The sequence below is a fragment of the Pecten maximus genome, chromosome 11 (assembly GCF_902652985.1).
Source record: "Pecten maximus chromosome 11, xPecMax1.1, whole genome shotgun sequence".
NCBI classification, from domain to species: domain Eukaryota; kingdom Metazoa; phylum Mollusca; class Bivalvia; order Pectinida; family Pectinidae; genus Pecten; species Pecten maximus.
This window is the reverse complement of record NC_047025.1, coordinates 475581-490287: the sequence shown is the minus strand read 5'-3', so window position 1 is coordinate 490287 and position 14707 is coordinate 475581. Positions and strand designations below refer to the sequence as shown.

Below are 14707 nucleotides of genomic sequence, written 5' to 3'. Positions count from 1 at the left end.
ATGGTTACCAGGTTTCAATACCCATATTCTTGTGGAAAACTTTGTCAAGACAGTTCGGACAACTTCAATATAGCTATCAACCGATTTTGTTTGAAATACACAGGAATGTTACGGACTCATAATGTGTACATATGCATGCAGGTTTTCCCCCCACAAATTCAGGTTGGCCCTCTGGACGTCTGTTCAAGTTGTCAATGTATACTTAGGCCAGCTAGTTTCTGTATATTTCAGGTTGTTTTATTCTTGTATGTTTGCCCGTGTCGAGGTTGGAATAAAAGCAGAAGTAGATGTCTCCATTATTATTTCACATCTTTGAAGTAGATTGAGAGCTAATGTTGTCACCCCAGACTTGGCTTTCCAACTTTAAAGTTTTGGTACAAGTGTTGAAAGGCATTAACATATCACCTAATTGTTGCACTGATATTTCACTTTAGGTTCCCTGTGGAGTTTTACTATCCTTTCCTGGAGTCGAATTAAAAGAATTTTGGTGAAAAAAAGCTTTTTGACATGTTTTGGAAGTTTTTCTTGCAAGTGATGAAAAGCATTAACACATCACTTGGTATATTATGATATGTTTTGTTAATGTTTGATGTACATTTTTAGATTCCAGGTGTGGGGTATATGTGTGTGTAGAGCGAGGGCCCTCCTGTGTGGGGACATGGATTATATCCTTGACAGCCTTTCAAAGTATACATATTGTCTGGGCAATAAAAATGTTATTTTTTTTTGTTAAAGATATACCACACCCTATGTCAAAGGATAACTGTATTTAAATTCTGGTGAAGGTAAGCTTAAGTACCAATCGTAATAATGTCGCCATTGCCAATGGCATGTGACTGTACATGGCGCCCCTTATGTTTATGTCAACTTTTTATGATATTCCATGGTGTGAGTACCATGAGTGTCGTGTGTTTTCTTTTGTTTTTCTGGATTACACAAAATAATCTCATTGTCATTCAAATTGATGATAGTGATTGTGTTTAAATCTGTTTCTTCGCCATCCAGTTAATCATGATAAAATTGATGTTTGAATAACATATATCACATTTAATTCAAAATAGAGACATAAAAGAAATTATCAATCGTGCATACATTTGAACTTGATACACAGGTAGCTCAATGCAGAGTTCTCAGACTGCAGGTCAGAGGGATCCAGGTTCGATTCCTGGTCTGTGTAGTCAACATGTACAATTGAAATTTCTTTGAAATGGAATTAAGTATATAATATGGTTTTAACTTGGTATTTATCTTGAAACACTTTTAGTCCCCATTTAGTGGCCAGGGCAATAATATATATTGCACATGTTTTTTATGTGTTGTCACGTTTCAACAATTGTTGTCGCGTTGTAATAAGTCCAAATCCAATTTCAGGTTTTTCTTCTTTATTTTCTAATTCATCCAAACATATATATCCAATTTACACAATGTTCTCTTTTTTAGTCTCCTCTCTATTTCTGTATCTCTTATAGTTCTGTTCTCCCTGACTCTCCAATATTCTGCCACTTGTTCTCTATCATTCTCTGTTGTTCTCTCCGTTCTCACTGTTCTTCTGATTCTCTCTATTCTCCTCTCTTCTCTTCCTTCATTCCTTCTCTTCTCTCTCCTTATTTCTCTTCTCTCTTTTTCGCACATACATCTCACATACATATAATGATTCTCTGACCCTCAGAGAAGTCACCCCCTAAGGCCACCTACCAATCCACAGGTTGACCTCTGAATCCCCGGTACTGTTTCTCTATCATCTTTAAACTTCATTATTTACCAAACCAATACTGATATCCAAAATCTATAATCTAGCATCTCTAGATGACACACTCTAGTTTATAACCATATTAATTACATTTTACTTGAAACATGTTATATTCATTTAATTTAGACTTTAAGTGTTTATTAGATACCTCAATGACATATAGATCAATGCAGTGCCCAAACTAATGTATTGTTTAAAATAATAAAAACACTTCCATAAACTGCATAACTTACACTATCAAATGATACCAACAGTAATGTCTAATTGATTATTATCAATTAGAAATAATAACTTTAAATTCAAAAAGCAAAAACAACTTTTTATACAGGTAAAGTGTCAAGTCTGTCCCTGTGGGGTATCACCCATCTGACCATCTTGATGCTGGGCCAGTATGACACTTACCTACCCAACCCAAAGCACAATTAAGAGCACTTACATAATCTACCTGGCTAACAGGATTTAAACTACTATATATGTAATAGGAGAGGAAAAATAGCCAGTTTGAACCCATGACATCCGAACACTAACTGAATGCTCTATCGATTAGCTGTGACCTGGGCGCCGGTGATCCACCCAGTTCCGCTACATTCCTCCCTCCTTCATCAAGGTCTTTGACCCTGAAAACACACACAGGACCCCATCTCTGTGGGTATTAAGTCGGGCGCCATATGTAATCGCTGATCAGAATTTAACTGAGGGGCAGGGCCAGGCGGGGTCCATTTGGCAATATTGATATTAGCGACTTCTTCTCTGAAACTTAGCAATGTATGACATTGATATATTCTAGTGGTATCATCCCTAGGTGACTGGGATTCAGATTTATACAGATGATGGGACTGATCCCCCAGGGACCTGAGGGTTGGGGCTAAAAGGGCCATATAGCAATATTGCTATTAATGACTTCTTCTCTGGGCCTTCCGTGCATATGAAATACATGCATATGGTGAGAGCGTATTCATGTTGTGAGGCTGCGGTATGTTCATGTTAAGTCCCCTTGTGATAGTCCTGAACTTTTGCCGATTTATAGTGCTACCTCACTGAAGCATACTGCCTAAGATACCCAGAAGGGCACCCCATCCGGTCACATTATACTGACAACGGGCTAACCAGTCATCCCACTCCAAAATGCTGAGCGCCAAGCATGAGTATAAGCAACTACCTTTTTAAAGACCCTAGTATGTCTCGGCTAGGGGATAGAACCCAAAGCCTTCCTCACAGGGGCGAACGCTCAACTAAAGGCCAAAAGTGAGAAACTGTCAACAAGGCATTAGGAAGAAAAAATATTTTCACAAAGAAGACAAAAGATAAGATCCCAAATTTAGTCATCTCTTACGTGATTTGGGCAGCAGGTACAATGCTTACGCCCTACCTGCAGGGCAGCCTAGGCTATGCATTTCAGTGGTAACATCCCTAAGTGGCTGGGATTCAATCTTATACAAATGATTGGGCTGACCCCCCTGGGGCCTGAGGTGCGGGGCAAAAGGGATCATCCTATGGTAGAACACTAAAGGGGATCCACCTGGTGGCATGTGTACACCACACAACAATATGTTTGGGCTACTTTTCTATTTGTTCACTGTTCCTTGTTATCTTGAATTTATGATCTTGAACTTGTGTCCTTGAACTTGATCAGTCTGATGTGAGGGTTGGCCAAATATTTGTGAACTTGAACTTAAATTTGAACAGGTGACCTTGAACCTGTGTTGTGTAACTGTCCCTGCAAGGGCTTTCCCGACGTTATCGAAATTAACGTGGACATTTCAGACCATGATGATATACTCTTGTTGAAATTAAATCTAACAATTTCCTTACCCTAAATTTAAATGAATGGTTTCGTTATAATCAGACTGAACATCCTAAACTTATAATAATCTATATACTGTATTTGTCCTAATATGTAAAACACAAACAAATTTGATGCCTATATAATCTTCAGTCATTTAACCAAAGAGGTACTGCATGGGTATGTAAATGTAAATGCAAAATCCAAAGTTTTACTTCCATCCAATTTTCACAAGGAATTTTTCTCTTGTGTATTTTGTAAGCAAACAGGGCACTTATTAGGTCAAATACAGTATTACAAATCACAGATCGGTAACATGTATGCGTTCAACTTTTACTGAAAATATTTGGAATACGCCTATAATTGTAATCTAACCCAGTATAGAACAGTTAGACCTAATAATATACAGTGGTTTACTACAGAATTGCCGTGTGAAACTAGAATTAGAAATTGATTTGTTGCATAAAAAATAAATTGTTTTTCGCAAAAGATTAAGCTTAATTTGAAAAAAAGAAAAAAGAAAATCAGGTGTAGGACATGAAACATTTTTATGCTGATATTAAAAGACTTTTTAGATCATTATATGTAAATAGAAATGAAAAGTATTTCTGAAAGCTTTTCGTGAATACCGTATTTGACCTAATAAGGGCGCCTGCCCTAATAAGGGCGCCCCTACCTTTTTTCAAGGAAATAAATCTTTGACTGAGTGTCAAAATGGTGTTCAAAAGTAATAATTCATGTAAAATATTTTGCTACTTGATGTGTTCAATTTTCTTCAGCAAATTAAGTAACTGGAGCACATGTTTTCGCCACATTTTGTGTATTCCTACAGGCTACAGATGACATGTCAGTGCAAAGAGCACCCAAAACTAAACACACATACAAATAATAACTTACCATCTTTATTTGAAGGTAAAGTAAAGACTTCATTCTTGTTGATAAATAACTTTTGTTCAGAACAGAAAGCTAGTAAAAGACATTGTAAATCAATTATTAGGTCAAAGAAAATGATGTCCGATATGATCTGGGAAATCACCTGTTTCTATAAATAGAACACAAAAGAGTTCCATTTGAACATAAATGGTGGAACACACGTTCTCTGGTCTAAAGATCAGCTGGCATGGTTTACAGGAGTATTCAAGTGGTGTTTAAGCTTAATATATGATAATGATTAGATATATTCATCTGGAATATTTTTATGACTGAATATTTTACCGTTTCCACAACCTTGGGTATTCTGCTCTAAAGTATAGTCTGTTTCATAAAACTTCAGAATAACTAATCTTAATAAGGGCGCCCCCACTGTCAATTACCCGCGCCCTGCGCCCTTATTAGGTCAAATACAGTATGTAGATGTACCTTCTCCAATACAGAAGAATTACGAAGACGTTTTTATTTTGTATCTTCCAGAAGAGTTTCTCTGACACTGACCATGAGGTGTCTTTCAAATGTTTTAAAACATTTTACTGTTACTGTCAATATAAGATTTGAGGAAACTTTCTCATTTTTTTTTTTTTTTAAGAAATGATAAAGTGTTTCTCATATATCAATGAATTGTTATTATACATATGTTTTTATGGTACAGCTTTCACATTCGCTCTGATTGCACAAATCATAGGTATATTGTATAAGGTAGCATATACCCTTAAGGGAAATGATTTTAGTATTAATCACTTGTACATTACCACAAGGCTTAACAAAAAACTTAAACACATCACTGAATTAGTCCATGGCTGTGGGGTTATCGGCTTAATAATAATACGTATGGGACGATCATTGTGGGGTTGTGTGTCCATGGCTGTGGGGTTACCAGCTTGATAGTACTACGTATGGGACGATCATTGTGGGGTGGTTTGTCCTTTGCATTTGTGGGGTGGTTTGTCCTTGGCACTTGTGGCGTTATTTGTCCTTGGCACTTGTGGGGTTGTTTATCCTTGGCATTTGTGGGGTTGTTTATGCTTGGCACTTGTGGGGTTGTTTCTCCTTGGCACTTGTGGGGTTGTTTGTCCTTTGCACTTGTGGGGTGGTTTGTCCTTGGCACTTGTGGGTGGTTTGTCCTCGGCACTTGTGGGGTTGTTTATCCTTGGCACTTGTGGGGTGGTTTGTCCTTGACACTTGTGGGGTTATTTATCCTTGACACTTGTGGGGTGGTTTATCATTGACACTTGTGGGGTGGAATGTCCGTGGCACTTATGAGATTAAACCCCACAAGGCCATTGGACATTTCATCCCCACAATGTACTTCTCGTAAGAATATTTTTGATGCAACCCCACTAGTGCCTGATGGACAATGAAAAAAAACCCATAATGAAGTTGGACATTTGATCCCCATAATGTCACCGTCGTCTGTACGTCCGTCTGTCTGTCTGTAGACGCATTTTTTCCGGACAACTCCTCCTAAACCGATGGGCCAATTCCGATGAAACTTCACACAAATATTAATGATCGTGTTTAGATGGGCATGTCACTTTATTTTTTTTTTTTCAAAATTATGGTTGCTATGGCAACTGGTCACTATAAACAGGTTTTCTGATAAGAACCATAACATTTAGTTTGTCCTGACAATTCCTCCTAAACTAAATGGCCAATTTCAATGAAACTTCACACAAATATAGAGGACCATGTGTAGATGTGCATGCCACTTTCTTTTCTTTCAAAATTATGGTTGCTATGGCAACTGGTCACTATAAACAGGTTTTCTGATAAGAACCATAACTTTAAGTTTGTCCTGACAACTCCTCCTAAACTAAATGGCCAATTTTAATGAAACTTCACACAAATATAGAGGACCATGTGTAGATATGCATGTCACTTTCTGTTCTTTCAAAATTATGGTTGCTATGGCAACTGGTCACTATAAGCAGGTTTTCTGATAAGAACCATAACTTTAAGTTTGTCCTGACAACTCCTCCTAAACTAAATGGCCAATTTCAATGAAACTTCACACAAATATAGAGGACCATGTGTAGATATGCATGTCACTTTCTTTTCTTTCAAAGTTATGGTTGCTATGGCAACTGGTCACTATAAACAGGTTTTCTGATAAGAACCATAACTTTAAGTTTGTCCGGACAACTCCACCTAAACCGAAGGGCCGATTTCAATGAAACTTCACACAAATATAGAGGACCATGTGTAGATATGCATGCCACTTTCTTTTTTTTCAAAATTATGGTTGCTATTGCAACTGGTCACTATATTACTGGGTTATCTTAGTTAGCCTCTAATTAACAGTTCCAATTCACCATTGACTCGTGCAGATTGCGGGGGTATTAGTCAGCCATCCTGGCGACAGTTCTAGTTAATTCCCGGTACGCTGAAACTTGCTGCAGCATTGCCGACAATGGCTACATTTTTTTATGGACGCAATTCAAAACGAAAGCATCTCTTACACACATGTGACAAAATGTACTTTCTTCGACTTGGCCTGTTTGAAGCAACTAGACTTTATTAATAAATGAGGCATTTGATGCAAACTTACATATTGGTGGCTATCAACATGATGCATTTACTGGTAGGAACATATTACAAATTGGCGAACACAACGGGAAAACAACTTTCATAAAGGAACAACTATGTATCAATTTCATTTCAATTCGGTAAAAAAGTGTGTATCAAAACGTTGGCATTCAATCCACAATCAATGATATCATCTGCAGTGAAGCAGGTGTTTCATTTCGTTCTAAAGAGACTACATAAGATAGTGAAACAAACGAAAAGGATTTATGCAGGTTTGACTGTATATTGTCTCGGTGACTTAATGACATGTCAGTACTTAATTAATTGATTGCTTTTAAAAATTCACTTGATAATTCCAGAACTTTGTCAGAATCTGTTGTATAAGTTTTCAACTCGTGTTACATTTGAAGCTACCAGCATTCGTGTGCAGAAGCAGGGTTAGCACGGGCCTTGAGAAAGCCTTGAATTTCACTTTGGGCCTTGAAAAGCCTTGAATTTCATTCTGGCCCTTGAAAATCCTTGAATATTAAGGTTTCATTAGTATAAGTGAAACCCTGGCCACTGATCATTTGGATTCAACTTTGTCTATGACACCTTCCCTATAAACCTTACTGTTTTAATAAATGTTTATAAGAATAATCACCATATCAAGTTGTATTTTGATCAAGTGGATAGTTATAAGATGCTTTTTTGTTCTCTTGTTCCCTCTCATGATGACATAGATGACAGGTAAAATGGGCCTTGGATATTTAATTAAGACATTGAAAAAGCCTTGAAAAGGCCTTGAATTTGGTTTGTTATAATCCGTATGAACCCTGAGAAGGTAACACTGGTACTAATGCCCTGATATCCTGCGACAATGAAAAATGTGTTGAATCTGATTTGATTTATCATATGCACTTAAATATTTATCCTTTCAGTTCAACAGACATGATATTTGCTTTATTTAATTTAGGATCCCAATTTGCAAGTTGTCCAGGATTATATCACTATTTTATTATGTAAACAACATGTCAAAGATTACCTTTGGATGTCAATTACAGTTTGTAATTATCTTTGCTAAATTATTGCTGTTATGGATAGATAGTAGCATTGTTTATGAACAGAATGTTTATATTAAGATTGAATTTTCTATGACCACAGAATATATGGCAGTCGGTTGTCACTTAATATATGCAGGGATTTTTCTGGAGGCTTTTTGTGGCCGTTAATGGCCCCATTCGCATTAGAAATTATTTCAGATTGAAGCCAAATTCTCAAAATTTGCCCTTTACTCCGGATCCTGAAAAAGTCTTTCCCAATTCATCAATTTTCTTCCAAAAATGTGACAGAATATGTAATTGAAGATATAATTTTCTAAGTCCACATAATATTTGGCAGTCATGCAGTTGTCACTCAATATATGGATGCTGGTCACTTGATGCATGGACATTTAATCACATTGAATTGGGACAGGAAGTGAACAAATCACATGATGGGAATTGGCTAATCACAAGTGAAAAGACAGACAAGATGGATGAAAGTACAACATGTTCACACTTCTGCTAGACTTGATTATGCTATTTGTGATATATTTGGTGACTCTGGTTTTGACTTCTTAGTGACAAACAGACATGTCAACCTCTGAAACCTCCAATGAGGGAGATCTCCCTCATTTCACATCCAAAATGAGGAAGAAAGTGTGTGAACAATTTTCGCAGCATTTTTGTTCATGTAGGGGATGTTTTTTGATGATTTTTTTTTTCAAATTTCATAAAGATATGCTTACCACAATTTTCATTCAGATCACATCTGATATCTGGATTCAGAAAAGCCAAGTCCTCAAGGATAGTGCTGTTGAATGAGAATTTGTCAACCATCTTCTTGGCCACTGCCACATAGAATTTCTTTACAGCACTAAAATTAACATAAGAAAAAATTGAATTATTGAATATATGTAAGTACGTAATTATAATAATTATATTTGCAATGTATGTATGCTTCAGTCTCCAATACCACGATAATTACCTGAAGAATTTTGTCAGTTCTGCTGGACTGAACTGTCAGCTTCCAGATCGAGGAATGCCCTAGCTAGCTTGCATACCTTTGGCCAAGTGCCCATCATCAAGTTGGTTGCTACGTTCCCAAAACTTCACATGAGTTAAGTCACGCCCAGCTGCCACCCCCTTTGACTGAACAAACTTTCCAATGAATTTCCGAAGTAGTCGGGTCATTTCCTGATGCAGTAGACCAACTTTGGAGGCATCTGCCTGGAAAGAAAAAAGTAAATGGAATTCAAACACAGGTGATATGTGTGCATTTGTGTGCATTTTGATGTTTTATGCTATTTATTTCACTTTAAAAAAAATATTTGGATAATCATCATGATGTACACTGCCTGTTCTGCCCAAATCTTTATCTCGTTTATAACTGTGGCAAATTATGACTTGTTGTTTTCATAATTATACCCCCGCAACGAAGTTAGGGGGGTATACTGGATCAGGTTGTCTGTTCGTCCGTCTGTCTGTAGACACATTTTGCTATGGCAACTGGTCACTATAAACAGGTTTTCTGATAAGAACCATAACTTTAAGTTTGTCCTGACAACTCCTCCTAAACTAAATGGCCAATTTCAATGAAACTTCACACAAATATAGAGGACCATGTGTAGATATGCATGTCACTTTCTTTTCTTTCAAAATTATGGTTGCTATGGCAACTGGTCACTATAAACAGGTTTTCAGATAAGAACCATAACATTAAGTTTGTCTGGACAACTCCTAAACCGAAGGGCCGATTTCAATGAAACTTCACACAAATATAGAGGACTATGTGAAGATGTGCATGCCACTTTCTTTTTCTCAAAATTATTGTTACTATGGCAACTGGTCACTATAAACAGGTTTTCTGATAAGAACCATATCTTTTACGTTTGTCAGGTCCACAGCTTTAAACAGAAGGGCCAATTTCAATGAAACTTCACACAAATATAGAGGACCATGTGTAGATGTGCATGCCACTTTCTTTTTCTCAAAATTATGGCCGCAACGGGTCACTGAATTCTCTTTATTGTGAACAACACATATTTCAAACATTCTGAATTTCAGAAATATCAGCATGTACATTAGTTAGCCCCTAATTAACAGTTCCAATTCACCATTGATTCGTGCAGATTGCGGGGGTATTAGCCATCCTGGCGACAGTTCTAGTTTGTTGGTTTTTTTGTTTTTTTTGTTTTTTTAGAAAAGCTTTTGAAAATAAATGCTATATAGGAATCATTTCGTTGATGTCATAATTCAAAAGTTATAGGAATGTTGGTAGCTCATATCAATACAGTGTCAATTATTTTGTCATTGGCATTTTTTGTATAATGACATTATGTTCCTAAAAGTAAAAATACCATGCAATAAATTGCAAAGTTTATTGTAGAATGGTTACCTATTTCAAAGTAAACCTGTCTATATAGCACATTTTCCCTGCAAGATATGAGAAACTATAGACTAAGGATGTTGTTTGTAATAACTAATTTTGAAATGCTTTGAAACTGGCAAGTATATTGTACATGTCCACATGTCGTTTACTTGGTAAAGGTATATACTTATTAGACTTCTAGACATTAACAAGAACTTAATTGTTCTTGTGGCAAAAGATAGTGTCTGGAAGACTTTATACTCCATATGTATCATCACATGCCCTATCATTTCATCTTTCATGTACAATGATCAGAGGTTCACGTCTGATTTCATTAAATGGAAGTGCAGTGTATGAAATCACACTTTTTTATGTGGTAATAAATTGGATTTGATGTGGTAATAAATTGGTTTTGATGTGGTAATACATTGGATTTTTTTTTTCACAATTTATTATCTTGTATTGTATTTGTTATCCCCTCGTGACGAAGTCAGGAAGGGGTTGTAGTGTTTCATTTGTAGTGCATCAGTACATACATATTGTCACACCGTGGTGACTTTAATGGATTGTGATCAAGCTTCATATAATGGTCAAGTATGGGAATAACAGGCCCAACTTTATTTCAGGTTGCCAAGGTCAAGTACAAGGTTACTTGCTATTTATAGAAAGATTTTGTAAGTCATCTTGTGACCTCATTATTGAATATAGTTAATCAAACTTCATATATTTGTAAAGTGTGAGAATACCTCAAAACAAATTGATGTTTCATGTTGCCATGGTCAAGGACAAGATCATTGTTACTATTTATAGAAAATTATTGTCACCACTCCCAACAACTTCAAAAACCGATTTTTATTGCACTTCATATAATGGTAAAGTATGGGAATACCTTAGCAAGTTTATTTGCAAAGATCAAGCACAAGCTTAAGGTAACTTACTATTTCAAAATGATAGTTTTTCATTTCTTGAGGTACTTTATTTCTGAACATATTTAGGTAAGATACATCAAACAAGTTGGCCTCTAAGGCTCATTGCAGGTTATTTTAGATTCTTTGTATGTGTAAGTTTTAAAAAAAAGTCATTATTACAATGGATCCTGCTGAGTGATATATTCTACTTACAAGAGAAAAATATAATAACAAGGATAACATAATAATTGGGTAAGTAATTATAGACCCTGGAACTGGCAGTTAGACCTGTTCATGATATCACTTAGTCTTTTTGGAAGGAATCACCTATAGAATTAGGTTAATAATTTACATAGAAATAATGGAAGGAAACATACAAGAAGAAGCTGTTCATTATTAGCATTAAAGAATCTTGTCCATCATTACTTTTATGCAAATTATTACATGTACCTTCATTATGGTACTGCTCAACACATTCAGGAACCCTGGGTGTAGATGTTATAACATGATTCAGGAATCCTGGGTGTAGATGTTATAACATGATTATGTGAATTTAGTTGTTCATGCAAGGTTGCTGTCCCATAAATACCATTTTACAGAACACTTTTAGTCACATAAAAAAAGTCACATCAAACATTTGGTCACATAACTTTAGGGAACTGTCCCGTAAATACCATTTTGTAAGAATACTTTTTTTGATCACATGATTAATGAAGTCACATAATAGAACATTAGGTCACATAAATAAAAAGTCAAGTTAAACTCATTTCGTGGGTCCATCCCTCTTTCCGTAAAAAAATTCTTGCTAACGCTATTTCCCAGAAAGTACTGAAGGTATCTTTCTCAAATTTCATATGTAGGTTTCCCTTGGTCTGTAGTTATGCATATTGCTTTTTAGGACAGATCGAAAAACAAGGGTGATTACCCCACTCACTTCACTGATGGAGGATCAGGTCATATGTGGGAGAAAGGTGTCTCTGTATACTTCTTAAACATCCATGGCAGTGGTGGTATATACACTCAGATGACTGACTCTGTAGACGACGACAGTGACCTACTCGAGGACAGTGGTGGTATATACACTCAGATGACTGACTCTGTAGACGATGACAGCGACCTACTCGAGGACAGTGGTGGTAGATACACTCAGATGACTGCCTCTGTAGACGACGACAGCGACCTACTCGAGGACAGTGGTGGTAGATACACTCAGATGACCGCCTCTGTAGACGACGACAGCGACCTACTCGAGGACAGTGGTGGTAGATACACTCAGATGACTGCCTCTGTAGACGACGACAGCGACCTACTCGAGGACAGTGGTGACAGATACACTCAGATGACTGCCTCTGTAGACGACGACAGCGACCTACTCGAGGACAGTGGTGGTAGATACACTCAGATGACTGCCTCTGTAGACGACGACAGCGACCTACTCGAGGACAGTGGTGGCAGATACACTCAGATGACTGCCTCTGTAGACGACGACAGCGACCTACTCGAGGACAGTGGTGGTAGATACACTCAGATGACTGCCTCTGTAGACGACGACAGCGACCTACTCGAGGACAGTGGTGGTAGATACACTCAGATGACTGCCTCTGTAGACGATGACAGCGACCTACTCGAGGAAGATGTGTATCTTTTGAAGGGTGTTAGTCTAAACGAGGTACCGAAGGGAGATTTCACAATTTTATATAGGCATCCGGGGGCTTTGGAAAACAAGAAATTACAGGGAATTATGCGTTCACATAGTGGTACATATTCCAACCGTGTGTGTGCCATTATTGTAGTAGACGAAGCTCATATGGTATCAGAGTGGTAAGTTGACTCTGTTTGCACTGGACATTTCATAAATGGGGTTCTTTTTAGATAAAAGTTTTAAGAGGCTAGGGGAATAAACCTGTTTGTATGATGACATCCCTCACCTTGCAGTAACAGTTACACTTACTCCAGCTTCCATGAAGGAACTTGAAAAGGTTTTGCAATTCGAAGACCCAGTTATTGTTAAACTTAACCCTGATCGTCCAAACATATCTATAAATGTGAAAACTAGATTAACAAATATCAACAAATGTGACAAGTATGATCAACTCATAATGCTTATTGCTGAGGAATTGAAAATGAGCTTGAGTCGGTTTCCTTTGACAACTGTGACGTATGTAGAAAGTTTGGATGTTCTGGGATACTACTATCAGGTCATCATCATCACCATCATCAACATCATCATCAACAACATATATCATCATCATCATCATCATCAACAACATGCATCATCATCATCATCATCATCATCATCATCATCATCATCATCATCATTATAGTCATCATGCATCAACATATATCATCATCATCAACAACATGTATCATCATCATCATCATCATCATCATCATCATCATCATCAACAACATGTATCATCATCATCATCATCATCATCATCATCATCATCATCAACAACATGTATCATCATCATCATTATAGTCATCATGCATCAACATATATCATCATCATCATCATCATCATGCACCATCAACATGCATCATCATTATCATCCTCAACATCATAATCATCCTCCTTCTCATGTACATGCTTCTTTAACTTTCACACAGCTCACTCATGTACATTCACACCCATTCTCACACACATACAGCAGACTGACTTCACAACAAACTATGGTGTTCCGTTAGTATGGTGTTCCGTTAGTATGGTGTTCCGTTAGTATGGTGTTCCGTTAGTATGGTGTTCCTTAGTATGGTGTTCCGTTAGTATGGTGTTCCGTTAGTATGGTGTTCCGTTAGTATGGTGTTCCTTAGGGCCAAATTTTCGATATCGCTCCTTCGACTTAAACGCGAATGAGCGAAAACACGATGGCGAAGGAGCGATGGAACTTCCTTCTTTGCCATCGTGTTTTCGCTCCTTCGCTCCTTCGCGTTCGGAAGTTCGATGAAGTTATACGTAGTTTCCATTCCCTGATTTATGTTTAGTGGTTTCAGAAATTTTATATTTACACTATATATATTGATATACGACATTATTTTAATCAATTAAGTTGCACAAAATTGACCTACACGGACTACCAGTTCATGTGCATACATGTATATTTGAATGTACACAACTTTAAAGTTCAATTTTGTGCTCGACTCTTTGACTCTGAAATATTACTTTTCTATCTATGATTTGATCCTTAATTAAAGATATTAATCTATTTGCATGTATAGTAATAACGACCATATATTATATTTAGAAACACGTGACACCACCAAAAAGTTGGAAAACAATAATTTCAGAATAACACCACCTATATGAGTATATATATCCCCTGCAACTATAACGAAAAATTGATTATGTAGTGTAAGGTACCTTCCAGCAGCTATGCCATGTTCCGGCATCCCAAACCCTGTCCACTCCCTTCGATT

General features: G+C 36.9%; 1 protein-coding gene across 1 annotated transcript; it reads left to right on the top strand.

Annotated features, from left to right (window-relative positions):
- The first annotated feature begins 12314 nt into the window (after positions 1-12314).
- LOC117337698 (acidic repeat-containing protein-like) lies at positions 12315-13115 on the top strand. Its single transcript, XM_033898796.1, has one exon. It carries the CDS (start codon positions 12315-12317, stop codon positions 13113-13115), a length of 801 nt encoding a protein of 266 aa, XP_033754687.1.
- The last annotated feature ends 1592 nt before the right edge of the window (positions 13116-14707 follow it).